Source organism: Chiloscyllium plagiosum, unplaced genomic scaffold (assembly GCF_037043375.1).
Source record: "Chiloscyllium plagiosum isolate Xiang-an unplaced genomic scaffold, Cpla_swu_hap1 HiC_scaffold_2, whole genome shotgun sequence".
NCBI lineage: Eukaryota > Metazoa > Chordata > Chondrichthyes > Orectolobiformes > Hemiscylliidae > Chiloscyllium > Chiloscyllium plagiosum.
The window spans coordinates 97932168-97955916 of NW_028270140.1; the positions used below are offsets into that span (position 1 = coordinate 97932168).

The window sequence follows — 23749 nt, forward strand, 5'->3', positions numbered from 1 at the left end:
GAACAATGAACCTGAACTCAAAGGTCACAGTGTTCGGCAATACTCCCCAAGACCTTACCACTGAGTGTGCAAGTCCTGCCCTCATTTGCCTTACCAAATACAGGTCCTCGCATTTATCTAAATTAAACTAAGTTTCCTCAGCTCATCTGATCAAAGTCCCATTGTACTTCGAGATAACTTTCTTGGCTGAGTCTACACCACCAATTTTGGTGTGATCTGCAAACATACTAACAATACCCCCTATATTCACATCTAAACCATTTATATAGTGGACAAAAAGCAGTGTACCTAGCACCAATCCTTGCAGCGCACCGCTGGTCACAGGCCTCCAATCTGAAAAACAACTCTCCACCACCACCCTCTGTCTCCTACTTTTGAGCCAGTTATGTATCCAAATGGCTGGTTTTCCTAGGAAGTTCAAAGCTAAATAAAGCTCTTCAAATCGGAATTATTTTCTCAGCCACAAGAAGGCACATTTTAAGATCAAATACACTTTGAGAACTTAAATGGCATTGTTCAATGAAATTCTTAAATTCTTCAGTATATCCGATTTTCAATCAATTTACTCATAGGTAGGCAATTGGCACCCTTACCAAAGGTCACTATTTTTGCCAATAATCTCAGTTTTAGTTGAATTAATAAAATTAAATGAGGTTACTAACCTCAACTGTTTCAAGTACTACTTTTTAAATAGTAATAATTTTTATATATTATTATTAACCTACCCAAATCATTTTATTGCTTGTGAAATATTCTGTAGATACTTCAACCAGTTTATTCCTCAAAATGTGTTCACCCAGGTGCTCATACTATATGAGATAAACAAAAGGACTGTGGTTTAAACTTTCTTTAACTTGCAAGTGTCTTAATGAAAGTAAGAACTCTTACAAGAAATTAATTTCCACCCCCCCCCCCCGCACCAAAATAGGCTGACTGCCTGAAAAAAAAAACATGCTACATGCTGTGGTGAAATTGTTTGGGCTGCTGGAATCAATTGATGGATGAACGGAGGGTCGTCTTGGTACAAAAAGATGGGTTTCACGTGGAGTCTTCGCTGACCAAGTCTTCACTGAGGGAAAGTGAGGACTGCAGATGCTGGAGATCAGTGTTGAAAAATGTGGTGCTGGAAAAACACAGCAGGCTAGGCAGCATCTGAGGAGCAGGAGAATCGACGTTTCGGGCATAAGCCCTTCTTCAGGATTCACCTGCTCCTCGGATGCTGCCTGGCCTGTTGTGTTTTTCCAGCACCATACTTTTCAACTCTGGTCTCCAGCATCTGCAGTCCTCACTTTCTCCTCCTTCACTGAGGGAATGCTACCAGGTTTCCCTTCTTATACCCCTTTGATGTGTTCTCTGCCTTCAGCCAATGGAATCACAGGGTAGAGGTCACAGCAACAATGAAGTGAGGCCAGGTTATCTTAGGTGCACTAATTCTCTTTACAAAATTTGGTTAATTCAAGCTGCCTAGGAATCTGTCCAATACTAGGGAATACACAAACTGTCTTTCCCTATTATTCTGGCTGACTATCTCTTTAATGGCTTTCAGGTCATAACTCTCCCATTTAGGTCGAACATCTCTGTTCCATATGTAGAACAGGTCTGTGGTGGTCCTCATTAGCTTTCAACCCTTGGTAAATTATGCCTTTTTACATTGCATCGGGCCTTCCTTTCTGGAAATGTTTAGCCAATTTTATGCTGGGCCTAGTTGCTTAGATCATTGGCCACTTGGCTATGTATTGATGCATGGCAGATTTTCCTTTGTGATTATGAAAATTTAGCAGAAACTTGAAGTGTACTCTAACCAGTGAAATTTCAATTACAGTTGAAAGCTGAACTTTCACCACAATATACTTAGCACATAGCGTTTATTCTTTTTATTTAACATCTAGATTTTTTTGGTCTTAATACTAAATTAAAACATGAAATTTTAGGACTTTCAATTGTGAAGGGAGGCAAATCACCATCCAAATCAACTAAAAACAATAACAGATCTTTCACTTTTCTTGCTACACAGCAGCATTTACAACAGATGAATGGTTATCCATAATGACCTCAATTTAAATTATTTCAATGACGGTAATTTTCTAACAGTCTACCATAGATCATCACTTTCTAAACTAGCAGCGATTGCGTCACAATCATTCATGATTCAATGCATTTTCAACAGTTGATACAGCATCCACAGACTCAAGTACACTCGATATTTGTAGGGTAGAAAAAAAATGCAAGATTGCCACAAATGCTGGAAGTGTTTTAAATATGATTTATTAACCAAGTATTCAGTTTAATACATTCCTCCAAATGCCAAACATAGCATTAAAAATTTACAGAAATCATTTGTAGACAGCACAAAATTTCACATAAATGTTACCCATGACTAAAACAGAATTTAAAAGTAATGCTAACATATTGTGAACATTTTTCAATAGCTAGTTTCAATCTTACAGTTTTAAAAATTAAAAATATGTTCAACAGTTGTGTTACAAATATTTTAGTTGTAAAAATAACCACTCTGGTTTGAAAGAGGCTAAAACAATGTATAAAGCCTAACCTATTTTTAACAATGAGCTGGCACAAAATAATTTTTTTTACTAAATTCTCATGTTATGTTCAACTAGAACCCTAGGTTAAGAGCTGAAAGAAAATGTTCGCATGTTGGTGAAACTACAAAATGGTGTTTGCTTTAGGGGCCTGAAATGCAAACACTTCCTTGATAAAGTTAAGAAAGAATAGCAACCAAAATGGCTTCTTGGGAGGAAAAAATTTACTGACTTTTACTTGTAAAGCATCTTCATGATCTCATGGCTTTTCAAACAATGAAGTACTTTATGAAGTGTAGCTACTGCTATTTTGAAGGAAACACTGTAACCAATTTGCACAGAGAAAAAACAATTTGTTTTCAGTTAAATTTGTCAAAGGCACCAAATATTTAGGATTCTGGCTAGTTGGGCATCTTCACAATAGGTGTTCCACACAAAATAAGGTAAATTATCATCCTTACATATACAACCATTTTTAAAAAATAGGATATAATCCATTGCCTACTAATTAGCTATTTATATAGGAACGTGAACTTTAAGGCTAACCTTTAACACTGCTAGCAATTGAGCATCTAGAAAGGAGAAGACATGCTGAAATCTATGGAATAGCTACCAAGTATGGATGGCTTTTTGATATCATAAGCTTAACTGAAATCGAAAGTCAATAAAGACTTCTAAACAAGACAAAACTAGTCGAAATATTACTCTACCGATGCTGCAGCAAAACGTGCTGAGCACAAGTTTAACCTCTTGCCATTACAGCACATCAAATTAAAAGGCAGCATTTGTGGCCACAACCACCACTAGGTGGAGCACCACATGCAAGTACATGGAATTAACTTGTTTCATTCAAATTCAGGTCACTGAAGTGTTCGAAACTTACAAACTTGAGGATCTTCAGGTAACAAATATACTGGTGACAATTTAACTATTCTATAGACAAAATGCATTTTTAAAAGTAAGTAATTTATTAGGGTTCAGAAACCAACAGAAACCTGAGAATAGTAACAATTTGCTGCACCTTTTAGTAAAAGCAAAATGCAGTGGATATTCAAATCATCCTTTTTTTAGATAAGTGCTGGAGAAACTCAGCAGATCTGACAGCACCCGTGGATAGAGAAACAGAGTTAATGTCGAGTCCAAAAACTCGTCTTTGGAACAATTCTGTAGTCATCTTTGGACTTAAAAACATTAACTCTGCTCCTCTCCTAATGGATGCTGCCAGATTAGAGTGTTACTCCAGCATTTTGTTTCTGTTATTGCACCTTTAACCTGGAAATTAGAGTGTGAGCACAGAAGCTTTAAGAAAGTTAATCACTATTTGGTAACATTACACTGCCAAAAGGAATTCAGGGGCTGAGATGAGGATAATAGGACACTGAATAAGTTGGGAAATACAGTTAAACATGATTTAATTGGCTTCACCGAAGTCATTTGCACATTTACATCAAACCACACAGGTGCATAATGCTCTAGGCTACCAGATCAAATGCATTGGGAACAGATCCTGAGAATGAGTCATCCCAAGTTGCTCTGATGCAGCAATGGGATCAGAGCTTATTCTTGTTCATCTTAAAATGGTTACATGGCCTGGAAGAAATAAAAGTCAATCAAGACTACTCAAGAGTTACTCTGTTTCAATAAAATCTAATGTTGAATTCAAACAGTGGCATATGACAGAAGGACCTGAATCTATCCGTACATAAACCTTCAAAATTGTTGTGCTGCTTGAGGAAGTGGTTAATAAGACTTGTGGGGTCCTGGGCTTCTTTAATGGAGGAATGGAGTGCAAAAGCAAAGAAGTTACAGTGGTGCTTTACAAAAATGTATTCGCTTCAAATGTGGCATCATGTCCCTAATTCTGGATATTACGATTTGGTGGGTAAAGCATGGTCATAAATACTTTGTAACAAAAGAATGATTAGCATCAATTAGGTTTTTTGAAAAAAATATCATGTCTGAATCTACGATTAAAACAAAATTAATTTTACTATATATTTAACTATTCTTAGTGGCTTAAGAAATGCTTTCAGTCTAAGTCAATGGCATAGCATTTTAATATAATCCTTCTAATGAATATCACATCCTATAAAGCTTCCATTTGCACTCTTTCACTTAAGAAGAAAAAAGATAGGTATATACCTATTTAATGAAGCTCTGACAACAGAACAGCAATCAGCAAATATCCTAGCAGCCAAATAAATACGAAGATACAGAATCAGAGAATCCAAAGTTGAATAATTAGTGCATAAATAGGTAAAAGAAGGCCCTTAAATCAGGGATGAGTTCACTTATAGAACACAAGTGTGATTATGAAGGTAATTAATTAGCTGGACAAACAAAAGTCCCATTTAAAAAAATGGGACTTCTTCTGACTTTCTTCTTACAATATAAAACAGATGATGAATTGTTAATTAAAGACAAACAGCTATAAGTGGAAATCTGTTTGCTCCAGATTTGGTGAATATATTCCATTACAAGTGATGAAGACTTTATTAAACAATATTAATCTAAGTTCAAGAGTTTGTGCTGAACTGGATCAACACCTCTGAACTCTGGGAGGTTTACGGACATCCAAAAGGTATAATTTAAATGCCACAATATGTTGCTGTCACTATTCAATGATCTAGAAAAATAATGGTTTTGAACTGGATTCTTAACATACGAAGCTGAGGGTGGAGGTATTTTTTTTTTAAAAAAGAAGAATCTCTACAGTGTGGAAACAGGCCCTTCTGCCCCACAAGTCCAATTAACTCTCCGAAGAGTAATCCACCCAGACCCATTGCCCTTACCCTATATTTACCCCTGACTAATGCACCTACTCTAATATCCCTGAACACTATTGGCAATTTAGCATGGCCAGTTCACCTAATCTGCACATCTTTGGATTGTGGGAAGAAACCGGAGCACCCGGAGGAAACCCACACAGGCACAGGGAGAATGTCTGTGTGGAGTTTGCACAGTCACCCAAGGCTGGAATTGAACCTGGGTCCCTGGCACTTTGAGGAAGCAGTGCCAGGGACCCACTTACCACACTGCCCACATGAAGCAGAGGAGTAACCTAAACTAGGAAGCATTTTAATTGACCTGTTCAAAAGGTAGGTCTGAGAGTAGCAAATTATTACAAGCTCTACAGCCATATCTTAATTATTAATGTGAAGATCTCAGTACCAGGTGAATGAGGATAATTTAGAAAAATGCACCAAATCACAGAATTCATCGAAGGTTTCTGGACTTACGCTTTCTACGATCTTGTATAGGGATTTGATGGCCAAGGAAGGCGTATTTATAATGTGGCCAAACAGGTTGAGCATCAACTTTCAAAATCCTTCCAAATAATGGCAGGCAGCAAGAATGGAAAACATTTCTGGGTCAGTCACGTGATGGGATTAAATTAGAGCTTCTGCCATCACTATCCATAACTCTGGGCAACATGGAGTTTGATTCCTGTTCCACCTCGGGCAAGTTCTAGGACCTGCATCGTTTTTCTGCCTGGGGTGGAGATTGTTGCACAGTGGGCATAAAACTCAAGATGTCACTTTGAAACATATTTTGAAATGGTGCGCCTACTCAAAGAGTACTGAAAGATCATTTGTCAAAAAGCTATAAACTATTATAGAAATGTAATTGTGAAGCATTGATCAACATGAAGCAAAAATTCTTTCAAATTTCTATGCTGCTTTGAAATAAATGGAAACGTATGAAACAAATAAAAAGGAATTCTCTTCAGGTAGTTAGTTTGTAAACATTTGCCTAGTTTGTTCACATAGTGTATATTCTGTACAAAATATATGCTAATATAATACACATTATCTACAATAGCAACATGACAGAAAAAATCATTTTAAACAAATTACTATACAGTACCAATACCTTCTCATAGGGCTCCAAGCCACAGTAACAATTTATATTGCCAAGGAAATCTTATTACCTCTAGATCTAATATTAGCCACCAGTTTTTTTTTTTACAATTCCCATCACTAGACTATTATTATAGAAGTCTGATTGTAATTTTAAAAAGAGGTTGGAGTTTGACTCAGGAACAGATTTGATTTTTTAACCAGCAAAAATTCTATATCCCAGATTATTTCTATTTAAACTCAGATTAGCATTCACAAGTACAAAAGAAATGTCGAGAATTTGCAACCTTAAAAAAAGATAATTCTCAATTTTAGCAAGGAATTAAAAAAATACATTCTCAGTTTTAATTTACATTTATTATCAGAATCAAAAGCTTTATCTTATTAAAATAGCGCGTTTTTCAAGAAAGTAGAGCTACAAAATTACACTAACTTACAATCGCGTACAATACACAGACTTGGAGCTCATTCTGGTATATCAAGATGTAGGTAGTTTCTTTATATTACTCTACAGCTTTGGTTTTCTTGCAGGGCACCCTCTTAAGACGGTCTGCATTTACCTGCAATTAAATCAAAACAAATTTTTTTCAGCTTTTGAAGTGCAAGTGTGAAGGTGCTTTATTATCTAAATAATGCAATGTCTTTGAACAGATTAAGTCTATTTGCTATTGAGGTAATACTTAAATTCTTACAGTAGATACTAAAAGTGAAAAATGCTCCGTTCTCTGGTTAACTTTTACATGAATGAAAGCAGAAATTTGAAAACTAAATTCAGGACAGCCACAAAATTATAATAGAATTATTTGTCAGCTGAAGATTTCAGTTTTACATCTGTTATCATCATTACAAGTTTAAAGGAAGTCTAGGTTTTACATAATTTTAGAAGTTGCGTACCTTTTTTCTATTAGACTAACTGAACAGATATTATCAAAATAATAAAGCCATTTGGAAAACTGAAAAGCTGCCATAGAACAGAATATCTAACATGCTTCTGTTGTTGAATCACCAATACGACTTTCATCATATTTTTAACTTTGGCTGTAAGTGAATTATTGTTCGCAAATTATAGTTAAATGTAAAGGTTTCCACTTAGGCAGTGATAAGGTGAGACAAGAGACTGTTAATCTGGCCTTGTAAAGGCAGTAGCCATAGATGTGGAAACAATAGAGCTCAGTCAAATTATAGGGAGCTGTTCTTCTTAAAACTTGAACCTCAGCAATTGGATTATTTATTATTTTTGAGTGATAGGAAGCACGTTAGATAGGCATTTCAAAACCATGGCCACCCAGCCCTTGAACTCAATCTGTTATGCAGCAAATTATTTTGTATATGGCACAGAGAGTAATAGAAATAGTTATGATGAAAGTCAAGAAATATCTATAAACACAACTGTGATAGGAAATACCAGATAATCAAATATTTCTATTTCTCAACGTGGACATAGGCATGCAGTAGATGCTGATACTTAGTAAAACTATTAACATTTAACATTTTGAAAATAGGAAAAAAGATGCAGATATAAAAAGGGATCTTAGTGTCAGAGCCATATATTACTAGTGCATGCAAGCAAAGCCACAAGAAATGGAATCCTTAGGATTACATCTAGAGTCACAGAACATAAAACACAAAGGAATAATGTCCTACTTTTACAGAACCTTATTTGGGCCACAAATGGAACATTATACAAGTTTGGGCACATTATTATTAAGGATGCATAGGCAATGGAGCAAGTATAGCACAGATACATTTACACTTATATCAGGAATAAGTGGTTACAATTACAAAGTGATGCTCAGCTCGGATTTCTCTTCACTGGAGTTAGAATCTTGGGGATATACAGCATGGAAACAGACCCTTTGGTCCAACTGTCCATGCTGACCAGTTATCTTAACTTAATCTAGTTCCATTTGCCAGTATTTGGCCCTAATTCCTTCCCTCTAATTCCTTCCTATTCATATACCCATCCACATGTCTTTTAAATGCTCCACTAGCCTCCACCACTTCCTCTGGCAGCTCATTCCATGCATGCACCACCCTCTGCATGAAAAAAGGTGCCCCTTAGGTGCCTATTATATCTTTCTCCTCTTCGCCCTGAATCTATGCGCTCTAGTTCTGGACTCCTCCACACCAGGGAAAATACAATAGACAACAGGTGCAGGAGTAGGCCATTCTGCCCTTCAAGCCAGCAGCACCATTCATTATGATCATGGCTAATCATCCTCAATCAGTATCCTGTTCCTGCCTCATCCCCATAACCCTTGGTTCCACTATCCTTAAGAGGTCTATCCAACTTACCTGTTTATCCTATGTATGCCCCTCATGATTTTATAAACCTCAACAAACGTCACCCCTCAGCCTACAACGGTCCAGGAAAAACAGCCCCAGTCTATTCAGCCTCTCCCTATCGCTCAAACCCTTCAACCCTGGCAACATCCTTGTTAATCTTGCAGCATGTTTTGAAGATAAACAATAGGTAAGGTTGTAAGATAGACTACATTCATTTGTAAGCAAGATATAAAGAGGGTCCAAATTTAAGAACAGACCCTAAAATAAGTCAAATTATAGCTGTATCAATTTTTTGAAAATTAAACTTCATAGTTATATGAAACAGGTTAATATTAAAGGACATATAGAGCAAACATATAAAGCATTAGGACATATAGAGCATGATTAGATAGGAGGAAACTCAGGAAAAATGTTGATTAAATGGGACCTTTTTCTTTGTTATATAGTAAGACCATAAGACATAGGAGTGGAAGTAAGGCCATTCGGCCCATCGGGTCCACTCCGCCATTCAATCATGGCTGATGCGCATTTCAGCTCCACTTACCAGCGTTCTCCCCGTAGCCCTTAATTCCTCTAGACAACAAGAATCTATCAATCTCGGCCTTGAAGACATTTAGCATTCCGGCTTCCACTGCACTCCGTGGCAATGAATTCCACAGACCCACTACTCTCTGGCTGAAGAAATGTCTCCGCATTTCTGTTCTGAAATGACCTCCTCTAATTCTAAGGCTGTGTCCACGGGTCCTAGTCTCCTCGTCTAACGGAAACAATTTCCTAGCATCCACCTTTTCCAAGCCATGTATTATTTTGTACGTCTCTATTAAGTCTCCCCTTAATCTTCTAAACTCCAACGAATACAATCCCAGTATCCTCAGCTGTTCCTCATATGTTAGGCCCGTCATTCCAGGGATCATCCGTGTGAATCTCCGCTGGACATGTTCCAGTGCCAGTATGTCCTTCCTGAGGTGTGGGGACCAAAACTGGACACAGTACTCCAAATGGGGCCTAACCAGAGCTTTATAAAGTCTTAGTAGTACATCTCTGCTTTTATATTCCAACCCTCTTGAGATAAGAGATAACATTGCATTCGCTTTCTTAATCACGGACTCAACCTGCATGTTTACCTTTAGAGAATCCTCGACTAGCACTCCCAGATCCCTTTGTGCTTTGGCTTTATTAATTTTCTCACCATTTAGAAAGTAGTCTATGCTTTTATTCTTTTTGCCAAAGTGCAAGACCTCGCAGTTGCTCACGTTAAATTCCATCAGCCATTTCCTGGACCACTCTCCCAACCTGTCTAGATCCTTCTGTAGCCTCCCCACTTCCTCAGTACTACCTGCCTGTCCACCTAACTTCGTATCATCGGCAAACTTCGCTAGAATGCCCCCGGTTCCCTCATCCAAATCGTTAATATATAATGCGAACAGCTGTGGCCCCAGCACCGAACCCTGCGGGACACCGCTCGTCACCGGCTGCCATTCTGAAAAAGAACCTTTTATCCCAACTCTCTGCCTTCTGTTAGACAGCCAATCCTCAATCCATCCCAGCAGCACACCATGGGCCCTCACCTTGCTCAGCAGCCTCCCGTGTGGCACCTTATCAAAGGCCTTTTGAAAGTCTAGATAGACCACATCCACTGGGTTTCCCTGGTCTAACCTACTTGTTACCTCTTCAAAAAATTCCAACAGGTTTGTCAGGCATGACCTCCCTTTACTAAATCCATGTTGACTTGTTCTAATCAGACTCTGCTCTTCCAAGAATTTAGAAACCTCATCCTTAATGATGGATTCTAGAATTTTACCAACAACCGAGGTTAAGCTGATTGGCCTATAATTTTCCATCTTTGGCCTTGATCCTTTCTTGAACAAGGGGGTTACAACAGCCATCTTCCAATCATCCGGGACCTTTCCTGACTCCAGTGACTCTTGAAAGATCTCAACCAATGCCTCTGCTATTTCCTCAGCCACCTCTCTCAGAACTCTAGGGTGTATCCCATCAGGGCCAGGAGATTTATCAATTTTAAGACTTTTTAACTTTTCTAGCACTATCTCTTTCGTAATGGCAACCATACTCAACTCAGCCCCGTGACACCCTTTAATTTTTGGGATATTACTCATGTCTTCCACTGTGAAAACTGATGCAAAGTACTTGTTAAGTTCTCCTGCTATTTCCTTATCTCCCATCACTAGGCTTCCTGCATCAGTTTGAAGTGGCCCAATGTCTACTTTTGCCTGTCGTTTGTTTCTTATGTACTGAAAGAAACTTTTACTATTATTTCTAATATTACTGGCTAGCCTACCTTCATATTTGATCCTCTCATTTCTTATTACACTCTTTGTTATCCTCTGTTTGCTTTTGTATCCTTCCCAATCTTCTGATTTCCCACTGTTCTTAGCCACTTTATAGGATCTCTCTTTTTCTTTAATACATTTCCTGACTTCCTTTGTCAGCCAAGGTTGTCTAATCCCTCCCCGGTTAATCTTTCTTTTCTTGGGAATGAACCTCTGTACAGTGTCCTCAATTATACCTACAAACTCCTGCCATTTTTGCTCTACTGTCTTCCCGGTTAGCCTCTGCTTCCAGTCTATTTTAGTCAGTTCCTCTCTCATGCCCTCATAATTACCTTTAATCAACTGTAACACCATTACATCCGATTTTGCCTTCTCCCTTTCAAACTCCAGACTGAACTCTACCATATTATGGTCGCTACTTCCTAAGGGTTCCCTTACTTTAAGATCTTTTATAGAGTCTGGTTCATTGCAAAGCACTAGGTCCAGAATAGCCTGCTCTCTTGTGGGCTCCATGACAAGCTGTTCCAAAAAGCCATCCTGTAAGCATTCCATGAATTCCCTTTCTTTAGATCCACTAGCAACATTATTTACCCAGTCCACCTGCATATTGAAGTCTCCCATGATCAATGTAACCTTGCCTTTCTGACATGCCTTCTCTATTTCCCGGTACATGTTGCGTCCCTGGTCCTGACCACTGTTAGGAGGTCTATACACAACTCCAATTATGTTTTTTTTGCCTTTGTGGTTCCTCAATTCTACCCACACAGACTCCACATCATCCGACGCTATGTCATTCAATACCATAGATTTAATTTTGTTCTTAACTAACAAGGCAACCCCACCCCCTCTGCCCACCTCTCTGTCTTTTCGATAAGTTGAAAAACCATGGAGGTTTAACTGCCAGTCCTGACCCCCCTGTAACCAAGTCTCTGTGATGCCTACTACATCATAATCATTCACTATTATCTGTGCCATTAGTTCATCGGCTTGGTTATGAATGCTACGAGCATTCAGGTAAAGTGCCTTAATGCTAACTTCCTTATCATTAGAGATGTTGGAAGTCATATGTCCTAAGTTATCCTTGCTTTTTACTGCATTCTCAGTCTGCCTCAATTTTAAATCCGCCTGGAAACATGCTATCCTGCTGCTTATCTTGCCATTTACCTCCATACTCCCTGTCGCTTTCACTTTCCCTTCCCCCCAACTCAGAAGTTTAAAGTCCTACTGACCACCCTATTTATCCTCTTCGCTAGAACATTGGTACCTGATCGGTTCAGGTGGAGACCGTCCCAATGGTACAGATCCCCCCTGTTCCAAAACTGATGCCAATGCCCCATGAAGTGGAATCCCTCTTTCCCACACCAATCCCTTAGCCACGTGTTTACTTGCCTAATTTTCTTGTCCCTATGCCAATTGGCACGTGGCTCGGGCAGTAATCCGGAGATTATGACCCTTGAGGACCTGTGCTTCAATTTCCTGCCTAGTGCTTCGTAATGCCCAAACACGTCCTCCACCCTAGTCTTGCCTATGTTGTTGGTACCAACGTGGACCACAACAACTGGATCCTCCCACTCCAATATCCTTTCAAGCCGGTCGGAGATGTCTCCCACCCTGGCACCGGGCAGGCAACACACCATGCGAGACTCCCGATCCGGCTTGCAAAGGATACTATCTGTCCCCCTAATTATAGAATCCCCTATAACCACTACTTGTCTATTAGCTCCCCCCTCTTGAATGGCCTTCTGCACCATGGTGCCTTGGTCAGTTGGCTCATCCTGTCCAGAGTCCTTTTCCTCATCCGAACAGGGAGCAAGAATCTCGTACCTGTTGGACAAGGTCAAGGGCTGAGGCTCCTCCACTCCTGAACTCCGGTTCCCCCTACCTGCCTCACTTACAGTCACACTCTTTTGTGCCTGATCACTAGCTGAATGTGAATTACTTAATCTCCCAGGTGTGACTGCCTCCTGAAACAAAGCATCCAGGTAACTCTCCCCCTCCCGGATGTGCCGCAGTGTTTGAAGCTCAGATTCCAGATCATCAACTCTGATCCGGAGTTTTCCAGCAACCAACACTTGCTGCAGATGTGGTCACTGCCGTTCACAATGGGATCAGCCAGCTCCCATATCATACAGCAACAGCACATCACCTGCCCAGCCATCTCTGCTTAGTTAGTTAATTACTTACTTTGTACAAGTAGGAGTTAGAATACCTTCTGATACCTCTCTGCTATAGTATTCTAAGCTTGCTGATATAGAAACAATTAGCTGGATTTTATAATGCACCATGATCCCTGCTCCATGGCAAAAAAAAACAGGGAAGTTCACCAACAAGCCCAACAGCTACCAAGCAGATATGTAATGGTGAGAACAGCATTCATTGTTTTAGGGTGAGAAATTGTGCTCCTGTTTTGGAAAGAAGAAGTCTTACCTTAGAGGGTTGCTGGCCAATTAGATGGGAGCAGTGGCCACTGTTGGGCGAATCGAGAATTAGGAGTGCAATTATTTGGAGGTTTGAAACAGATTGGACCTATAATCCATTGGTCTCGAAGAACACAAGGAAGTTTCAAGAATAGCTTACTGAATGGGCCTCAATCTTAGTGATTGTTATGAAAATTCCTTTACTTAATCCTGCTTTGGAGAGCATATATTTTGAAGGCTTGCCAGAAATCACATGACTCACGATACCTGCTTGTTTTATTGTGAAACCTGCTGGGGTTGTTTTGAATAGGTGCTTGTTTATCTGGTTTGGCCAAAAGCCTGTCAAGACTAAGCAGATTTGGAGGAAGCAAATAAAGAGAATGCTGGAGAACCTCCGCAGTTCTAGCAGCATCTGTGGAAGGAGAAACAGATAACTTTTTCAATTTGGGATGACTTCTTCAGAACTAAAAACTGTTTTGAAAAATGGGTTTTTGTTATACTTTTGACAGAGGTAAAGTCCCAGTGCAAAAAAACTAAGGGGCTGTTAATGGTGGGTAAGAAAATAAAAATGGGTGTAAAGTAAGATGTGAAAGGGAGAGAACTGGTCCTCTTCTAAAGGCAACATAAACAGGACACTAATTATACAAGGTAAGTGGAAGGCACAGAGTTATATCAACTCTTATACCCTGCTTCCTGCAAGGATTCCTTTCCATTCTGAATTTCTCCATCTCACCTGTTTGATAATGCCACCTCCCACGTGGTTACTTCTGCTATCACCTTTTTCCTTAACCAAGGATTCACCCTTCTAGCGGCTGCAGGCCTTTACTCTTGTCAGACTTACTTTCTGCGATTCTGCAGTCACCCCTTCACCTCATTCCAGAATGAGGGGATTCTCCCTACCTTTACTTTTCAAACCAATAGTCTCTGCACTCAAATGATCATTCTCCAACATTTCCTGCACCTCAGCTGACTGCCACAACCAAACTCATCTCTCCCTTCCCACTATCAGACTTCTGTAATCCCTCCGTGACACCCTCGTCCGCTCCTTCAACATTCAAATCTTCCTCACTCATCATAGCACCTTCTAATTTGCCTGCTCCCTCCTCACTGTCCTAGGACCCAAACCCACCTTCTAGATGAAGCAGTTTTTCACTTGCACTACTTGCATCCTAATCTACAGCATTCACTGCCCACAACGTGGTCCCCTTTACACTGTTGAAACTAAAAACAGACTAGGCAAGTGTCTTATGGAACATCTAAGTTCTGTCTGTAGGAATAGCCTTGACCTTCCAGTTCCATTCCATTTCAATAAACCACCTTGCTCTAATGTTAACTTTTTTGTCCTGTGCCTACATGTTCCATGTTCTAAGGAGGCACAACACAAGTTCAAAAGCCAACATCTCATATTCCACTTGGGGACCTGACACCCTTGATGTCTCATTATTGTTTAATAACTTCAGAAACTGGCCACATCATATTTGTTTTCCATTTTTCTTATATTATCAGCTCTCCTGCATTGACCAGAATATTTTTTTCAGAAAACCATAAGCAGCAGTTGCTATAGATAGCCCTGATGTTTTAATATTAAGTTCATAATGAAGATAGGGAAAGTAGTACATGTTGATAAAATGGTATGAAATAAATAGACAGGGAAGCTTGTGTGGAACACCAATGCTCAATGATTTATATGAATATTTTGTGCAATTTTGTACAGTATACTTACAGCTAATCTAAAATTGCACCGCAAAAAATGTTTGTCTGTTTCAACTGCTGTTTGGTTCCTAGCTAAAAATGTAAGAAGAGGGCCAAACTTTTCAACTGGTACTTCCACTGACTAGGAAAAATCCAATTATTATAATAAACATGAATGCTATTAAGTCTAATCATGTGCCACTGTGTTGATAACTCCTAGCAGAAGTGCGCTCTCATTTTTTTTTAAAGAAGTTTTGGAAAATGTAAACTATACATCTATATGCTAATTCATTGTTCGGAGAATATTAACACCACCACAGTGCACACGAAGTACTCAATTTGCAAGTTGTTTTTGTAGAATCTTTCATCTTGACAGCAACTAAAGCTTTAATTTGAAATACTTTTAATTGAATAAAATTTACATACTGATAGTACAAGTTAGGTACCATTTAGCCAAGTAGCAGGAACCCTTTTTATTGTTCCCAAAATATTCATGCAGTGTCTCATTGTATGTGCTGGAGCTGCCCAGGCTGAAGGTAACATGAAATAGCTAACTTAAGATGGCTGAAGAAAATTGTTAGTTGAATTCAGCAGTTTCCACAATCAGAATCATGGCCTTCATGCATGTGGCAACACCATAAGGAAGTGCCTCATAGACAATCGTAATGGGAAAGAGTGGAGGAATGCAGACAACAGACATCTCTGATAGGGGAAGCTCAGATGTAGCAAGCCAACTTAAAACTTGATATTTATTATGGAAGGAAGGGGAAAAACTACACTAACATTTACCAAGATTCTTTAGGTAATTATAAGCACATACAATAATTTTAGCTTTAGCGTATTAAGCAATAGGAAATTAGATTCCTATAGGGAGTCAACTCTCGACACAGAGAGACATTCCTCATAAGAAGTATCCTTGAAAAACTTAATTAAATGCCTGGTACCAACCAGTCCAAAGTTTGTTATTCAGAAAAGTGTAGATAGGAAAGTCTGATCCCACCATGATTAAGACTTTTTAGTAATTGCCATTACATAACATATACATAGATATGCTGAAATTCTAAGTGCAACCAAACTAACGTTTAGGAATTTAACTGAATTTTTTTGGACAAATGGCTGCCGATAGTAGAGAGAAGCTCCCACCCTGTCAGTGGGAGGATGGGAATTGAAGGACAAATGATGTAAACACAAAAGGACCAGAGGACATATGACAAATGATAAAAACATCCAGGACTGGAGGACAGATGACATTCATCCTGGTCATTTCTGCAATTCCACAAGCTCATGCTGCAGTGAACAGATGAGCTGGAGATTTCCTTGATGCAAATAATAGTATCTTGTTTTTTTTTTGAAAACTGGTTTGGTGGATTTCAAAAATACAGGTCATGAATTGAACTAGTTACTAATAAACTAAATAATAAAGAGAACTTTAATTACCTGAACAGTGGCAAAGTGTAGAACATGCTATCATGAGGGATAGTTCAAACAAAAGTATTCAAATATTTAAGGGACACCAAGATAAGCATGAGGGAACAAGGTATACATGGATATTCCGATACAGTCACATCAAAAGGGTTGGGAGCAGGTTGATGTGGAACATAATACAGTTATAGACTAGTTGAAATAAATGCCATGTTTCTGTTCTCTATACACGATGTACAAGTTCAATTCAAAGATTATTCCATTCAACATTTTAAGATAGTCATTGTATACACCCATGTGACCACCAGATTCCAACATATTCTAACAATGAAAACTAAGTCTTACACATGTGAAGAAACATAACACAATTAATCTTTAGATTTGAGAGTCATTTACAACATTATTACTGAAGGAAATGTGGGACCTGAAGCACAATTTTAAAAATAAAAAGGGTTCTAGAACAATAATGTTTCTAGGATAGAAAGATATACCACACATCTATCAAACCAAATAATTTAACTGTCCATGTGACAGTAGAATATGAAACCCAATTATCTGCATTTCATATTTCTGCAGATAGCTGTGTTGCTTCTGCTGATTGTCTTTCTCCCAGCCCCCCCAAAGCCTCCTCTCAGTGAATTTCTATTGCAATTGGGGGTTCTTATGAAGTGGTAGCAATGACCCTAATGCTGGGGCAAAACACCGAAGTTTAAGACCCACCTACTCCATGAGGTATGTCATAACAGGTCTGAATAAGCTGATAGATTCATCTGTGATTTACAGATATTTTCAGTGTACTGGTTTTCTCAGCTGAGCTGCACTAGATAATTAGAGTTTAATACTGTTCAAAAGCACTTAAATTATTAGTATTTTTAAAATCACTAAACTTTTACAGCACTGTATTATTTCAATTACTTAATTATGATGATTGTTACTTTTTGTTTTTAAAAGTCAAATTAACCAATGGATACAAAATGGATTTTCACATATTCTCTAAGAGAGACTATGAAGCTCTATCATGAGCTCTAATGCAGAGATAATATGCCAACTAATAAACAAAGTTAACTCATTGCATTTAGGAACAAAGACCCAACAGTAGACTATTCAGCCTATTTAGCGTCCTCTGCCATTTAAGATGGTCAAAGCAGAAAGAAACCTTTAGACACTGGAAATCAGGTACCTAAAACATATTCAAAAGACTGAGTTTCCACAGCTCTCTGTTGTAGACAACTCCAAAGGTTTACAAACCAGAGTAACTAAAATTTCTCATCTGGATCCCAAATGGCAGCCCTTTGATTTAAAGTTGTGCCCCATGATTCTAGACTTCCCAACCAGACGAAACATCTTACCTAACAGCTTATCTACAAACTATTTAAAGGGAATAAACAGGGTAGATGTAGATATAGAGTCAGAGATGTACAGCACAGAAACAGACCGTTAGGTCCACCTCGTTCATGCCGACCAGATATCCCAACCCAATCTAGTCCCACCTGCCAGCACCTGGCCCATATCCCTCCAAATCCTTCCTATTCATATATCCCTCCGCAATATATGCAGAAACTCTAGAGAATACAGGCTCAGTTTGTCCAATCTCTTTGTCGGACAGTGTGGCCATGCAGAGAACAAATCTGGTGTACCTTCATTGCCATGAAGGAAATGCAATGTCATCCTTCCTGGGGTGCAGAAACCAAAACTGCAGAGTACTCCAGGTGCGAGCTAACCAAGCTTCCTATACAGTTGAAGCAAGAGTTCACTACTCCTATAGTCAAATTCTCTTGCAATAATGACTGACATTTCATTAATCTTCCAGCTGCAACTACACGTTAGCCATCCTTCAGTGATTTACTGACAAGGATATGGCAAATGGATCCTTTAGTGCATCTATTCTTTCCAACCTCTCATCATTTAAGTCATATATGTTTCTCCCAAAGTGGATAACTTATCAATTTTTTCCTGACTATGTTCCATCTGCCCATGTCTGTCCAAATCCTGAAGCCTATATTTCCTCAGATTTTCACTGAGCTTTGTATAGTTCACAAATTTGGAAATATTACATGTAGTGTCTGCATCCAAACTGCTGATATATACTGCAAATAGCCGAGGCCCAAGTACTAATTCTTGCAGTACCCCACAAAAAAAAATTTGATTCATTAATGAGATTTTTTTTAAAAAACAAAAATAAATCAACAGTGAGATCACTATTACTATGAATCACCATTAGAGGACTAGCTTTTAAATCTAAATCTTTACAGAATTTAACTTTCATCATATGCCACAGTAGAATGTGAACCCATGATCCCAAAACATTTTCCTGGACCTCTGTTTGACCAGTCCAGCAACATAATCACTACACTGTCTCTTTCCACTTCTACCACAATCCTCATTTCCCTCCTCCCTAACACTTCCTCCAACACACACTTTCTGCCCCATGAATATTTCCAGTATCATCTTACTAATACTAATTTCCTTCAACTCCTCATTTCTCCCAGTCACTTTGATCTATAATTATGGGAGATTTCTTATAGCTTCCTCAAATGAAAACACAAACCTATTATTATCCTAGTATAAATAATATTCTGTTAAATAAAATCTGATTTTTGTCTCTTACCAAACAGCAATAAAAAAAAACTATAAAAGAATCTGGGGAACAAAGTTCAAAAAAACATTAAAAACAAATTTCTTCATTAAGATTATATCAGAAAGCATCCAGAATCAAATACTTTTTTGTATCCTATAATTTTCTCCTTGAATTTCAGAAAGGGAAAGATCGGCTGACCTGACAATTAAAAATCTATAAAACCATTAAAAGATTTGTAATTTTAAATGGTTTACAGACAGACAGACAGACAGACAGTCTCCTGTACTTATAGGTTTACAATTCTATGGAGGTCAACTTTGAAGTTTAAAAAAAAAGGAATTTGACACACTTAATTATATAGACAACACTACGCATGCTACATAATGATCATCCAAGGCACTTCATAGGAGTATTGTAGAACAAAGCATGACAGAGCCACACAAAGAGAATTAGGTCAGATGACAAAATGGGTTAGTTTTAAGCAGCTTTCTAAAAAGGAAAGCAAGGAACATGTTTTTTTTTAAAAAGTACACTCAGGGGAAATCGCATCACTAGTTGGCCAGGATTCATTGTCCATCCCTAGTTGCCCTTTAGAAGATGGCAGCAAGCTGCAGTCTGCATGCTGTAGGTTGACCCACAATGTCCTTTGGGAGAGAATTCCAGGACTTCAACCCAGCAACAGTGAAGGAACAGCGAAATGTTTCTAAGTCAGGATTAAGAGTGACTTTGAGGGATCTTGCAGGTAGTGGTATTACCATGTATCAGTAATACTGCCCTTATCCTTCAAGATGGAAGTGGTTATAAGTTTGGAAGGTGCTGTGTAAGGATCTTTGGTGAATTTCTGCAGTACAACCGACCACTGCTGGTAATGGTGGTGATGTATAGGGAGGACATTCCTGAGATTTGGTTCGAGGCAACTGAAGGCACAGCTACCAAAGCAACAGCTACGAAAATCAGGATAATCTCAATGAGCCTAGAAATAAGAATGTAGTATCTAGAGAGAGTTTTGGAATTGGAAGAGATTATAGATGTCAGAAAGAATGAAACTTGGAAAACAAGGATGAGACTTTCACAACCAGGCCATTGCTTGGCCAAAAGCAAATGTGGTAGCACGTTCACGATGATGGAGATCTGGACTTGATGCAGGTTATGAGACTAGCAATAGAGCCTTCAATGGCCCAAAGTTTATGGAGGTTAAACATGGAAGATTAGTCAAGAATGGACTGGAATACTTGAGTTAGAGGCAATGAAGGAGAGTTTAACTGAGACATTAGGATAGAAATAGGTGGTTTTAGGGATGGCACAAATTTGTTTACAAATTATATTCATTCACAGATTTGCAGAAAGTATTTTATTAGGTGCCACACCAAACGGTTAATTGTAGAAAAAAAAATCATGGTATCAGAATAACATAATGGATTGGATAGATGATTGCTATGTTCTGTTAGCTAGCCAGTCATAAATGGGTCATTTCCTGGTTGACAAAAATGTAAGAGATGGTGTGCCTCAGGGATCAGGGCCAGGGCTTCAAGCTTTTACAATTATATAAATGACTCTTATGAAAAGATTAAAGGCATAGTTGATAAATTTGCTGATGACAAAGATACATAGGAAAGTAATTATTAAGAGAACATAAGGAAAGTTACAAAAGAGATATGTGTAGTTTAAGTCAGTAGGCAAAGATCTGGAAAATGATGTATGATATAGGAAAATGTGAAATTGCCCATTTTGGCAAAAAATTAACATATTATCTAAAAGGTAAAGAATTGCAGAACTTCAAGATGTAGAGGGATCCAGGTGTTCTAGTACATGAATCATAAAAGGTTAGTTTGCAGGTACATCAATTAAGAAAGCTAAAGGAATGTTATCATGTTATTATGAATTGAATATAAACATAGGCATGTTATAAAGGGCATATGCGTCACAACTTTTGGAATACTATTTATAGTATGGGCTCTTTAACTCAAGGATGGATGTAAATATATATGGAAGCAATTCAGAAGATTTACAAGACCAATACTTAGAACTGCTGAGGTTCGCCAGTACTTTGTTTTTGTTTTTGAAGATGGAGGAATTGACATATGAGGAAAGGTTGAACACATTAGTCTCATGTCTGTTGGAGTTTACAAGAATAAGAAACAATTTGACTGAAACATGCAAGATCCTGATGGACTTTACAGGATAGCTGTGGAAAGCTGTTTCTTCTTGAAGGAGGATCTAAATCAAGAGGTCACTGTTTCAAAATAATATGTAGCCAAGTTAAGATAGAGACAAGGAGAAATTTGTTCTCAGCAGGTTATAAGTCTTTGGAACTCTCTTTCTGAAAAGATGGCAGAAGCAGAGTCTTTGGCTGTTTTTAACAGTAGAGGTAGATTGATTCTTGATAAACAAGGGGCTGAAGGATTATGGAAGTGGTTAGAAATGTAGAGAAATCAGAGCAGCCATGATCGCATTGAATGGTGGAGCTTGCTTGAGACGCTGAATGGCATATATTTATTTCCACTTCCTATGCTCATACATAATTTGTATTGTGATTTTTGTCCTACATTTGTGTTATGAAGTTGTAGGTGTACTGTACCTTTAAGAGAGTTGAAAGGTTGGCAAGGACTTAGCAAGCACAGAGTACTGGAAAATTTAAAAATGTAACATTTGATTGAACAGCTAGCAGTAGCTGGGTTGCTATGAGACAAAAACAAATTCAAATGTGGCCAGTTTAAATTATGTCCCAAGATACTAAGCTCCAATCAAGTTTGAATTTAGTATTTTGACAATATTTATACTAATGAAACGATCCGATATTTCGGGGTATAAATTTTGAACATCTTGAACAGTTGGCCAGAGCGACAAAGCCACCAACAAGTTACCAGCAGAACTGCTCTCTAACAGGTACCTTTATCTATTAAAGACCTGTGAAGCAGAATCCCTAAGAAGCAGAAACAACGACAGAAAAATCTACAGGAGGAAACTCAGCAAAGCTGACAGGTTTTGAAACGTGATTATATTTTTTGGTAAATCGTAATTTTAAAAAAAAATTCAGACTAGTATTGTAGAGGGGGAGGTAAAAGATAGGTTTAAAGAGAAAGGAGTTGGAAATAGTTGCTAGTTAAATATTCTCTGTTAGACTTAAAGAATAAAGTTGTTAATTTCAACTTTAATAGTGATCTTTGGGATAGTTCTTGAATTTTAACAGAATACAACATGGGGTGAATCTTATCTGTGTTGCTGGTTTAAAATTCGGAGAGAGGTTTACCCCATGTCATAAGAGTTGCGCTAATTCAACTAACAAACTTTTGAGACTTGAGTTTATTGATTTAGTGGGTGAAAATTACCAAAAATAATACACACGTTCAGTGAACCTCTTCCTAGCATTGATACATTAAATATCAATTTAGTTGATTCCATAAAATTATCAGTTACAGAATTAGGGTGTAAAAAGTACTTCGAAATAGGAGATCCAAAAGTATAGTAACAGGACAAGAACAGAGGTTATGAAATCTATAACTAAAAAAGGGCCAAAATAAACCAAAAAAACTAAATATGAACTCCATTACTCTAATAGAAAGCTCACCAGTAAGATAATAGTAAAATCTAGCTTTGTAGAAAGTTATGAAACAGATGCAAGAACCATAGCTGTTAACATATCCATAACTGCTCTGTTCAGACTGCTTTGAAAAAAAAAACTTTGAGATGCATTTTGCAAAGGCAAATCAGGGCAGGATTTATACACTTAATGGTAAGGTCCTGGGGAGTGCTGCTGAACAAAGACTTTGGAGTGCAAGTTCACAGTTCTTTGAAAGTAGAGTTGCAAATATACAGGATCATGCAGGCAGCGTTTGGTACGCTTTCCTTTATTAGTCAGAGCATCGAGTATAGGAGTTGGGAGTTCATGTTGCGGCTGTACAGGACATTGCTCAGGCCACTTTTAGAACAGTGTGTGCAATTCTGGTCTCCCTCCCATAGGAAGGATGCTGTGAAACTTGACAGAATTCAGAAAAGATTTACAAGGATGTTACCAGTGTTGGAGGGTTTGAGCGATAGGGAGAGGCCGAATAAGACTGGGGTTGTTTTTCCTGCAGTATTGGAGGCTGAAGAATGAGCTTAAAGAGGTTTATAAAATCATGAGGGACATGGATAGGGTAAATAGACAAGGTCTTTTCTCCAGGTTGAGGGAGTCCAGAACTAAAGGGCATAGGTTTAGGGTGAAAGAGAAAAGATTTAAAAGGAGCCCATGGGGAATGTTTTCATACAGAGGATGGTGTATGTATGGATTGAACTGCCAAAGGAAGTGGTGGAGGCTGGTACAATTACAACATTTAAAAGGCATCTGGGTGGGTACACAAATAGGAAGGGTTCAGAGGGATATGGGCCAAGTGCTAGCAAATGGCACTAGATTAATTTAGGATATCTGGTCAGCACGGAGGAGTAGGACCAAAGGGTCTATTTATGTGCTGAACATCGCTATGACTCTATGCATCCAAACAGTTTTGTGTAAAGTTAAAATATCTCAATGCATGTTGTGAAAGTGAAGCGTTTTAAAGTCTTCAAATCAACCTCCCCAGAAAAAAAAAACAGCAATTTTGTTTCTTCCAACATGAAACACATTCTTTCTCAAGATAAATCCTATCTGGATACATCTAGAGAGCTTAAATGTAGGTTATCAAGA

The 23749-nt window shown here is 38.3% G+C and overlaps 1 protein-coding gene across 1 annotated transcript in view; it reads right to left on the minus strand.

The window, feature by feature from the left end:
• Positions 1-2243: 2243 nt before the first annotated feature.
• The window catches only part of LOC122559836 (membrane protein FAM174A), a 37939-nt gene continuing 16433 nt past the window's right edge, over positions 2244-23749 (minus strand). The window contains exon 3 of the mRNA XM_043709938.2: positions 2244-6960. Within this exon, the coding sequence (XP_043565873.2) occupies positions 6957-6960 (4 nt within the window). The 3' untranslated portion in view covers positions 2244-6956. The remainder of the gene's footprint in view (positions 6961-23749) is intronic.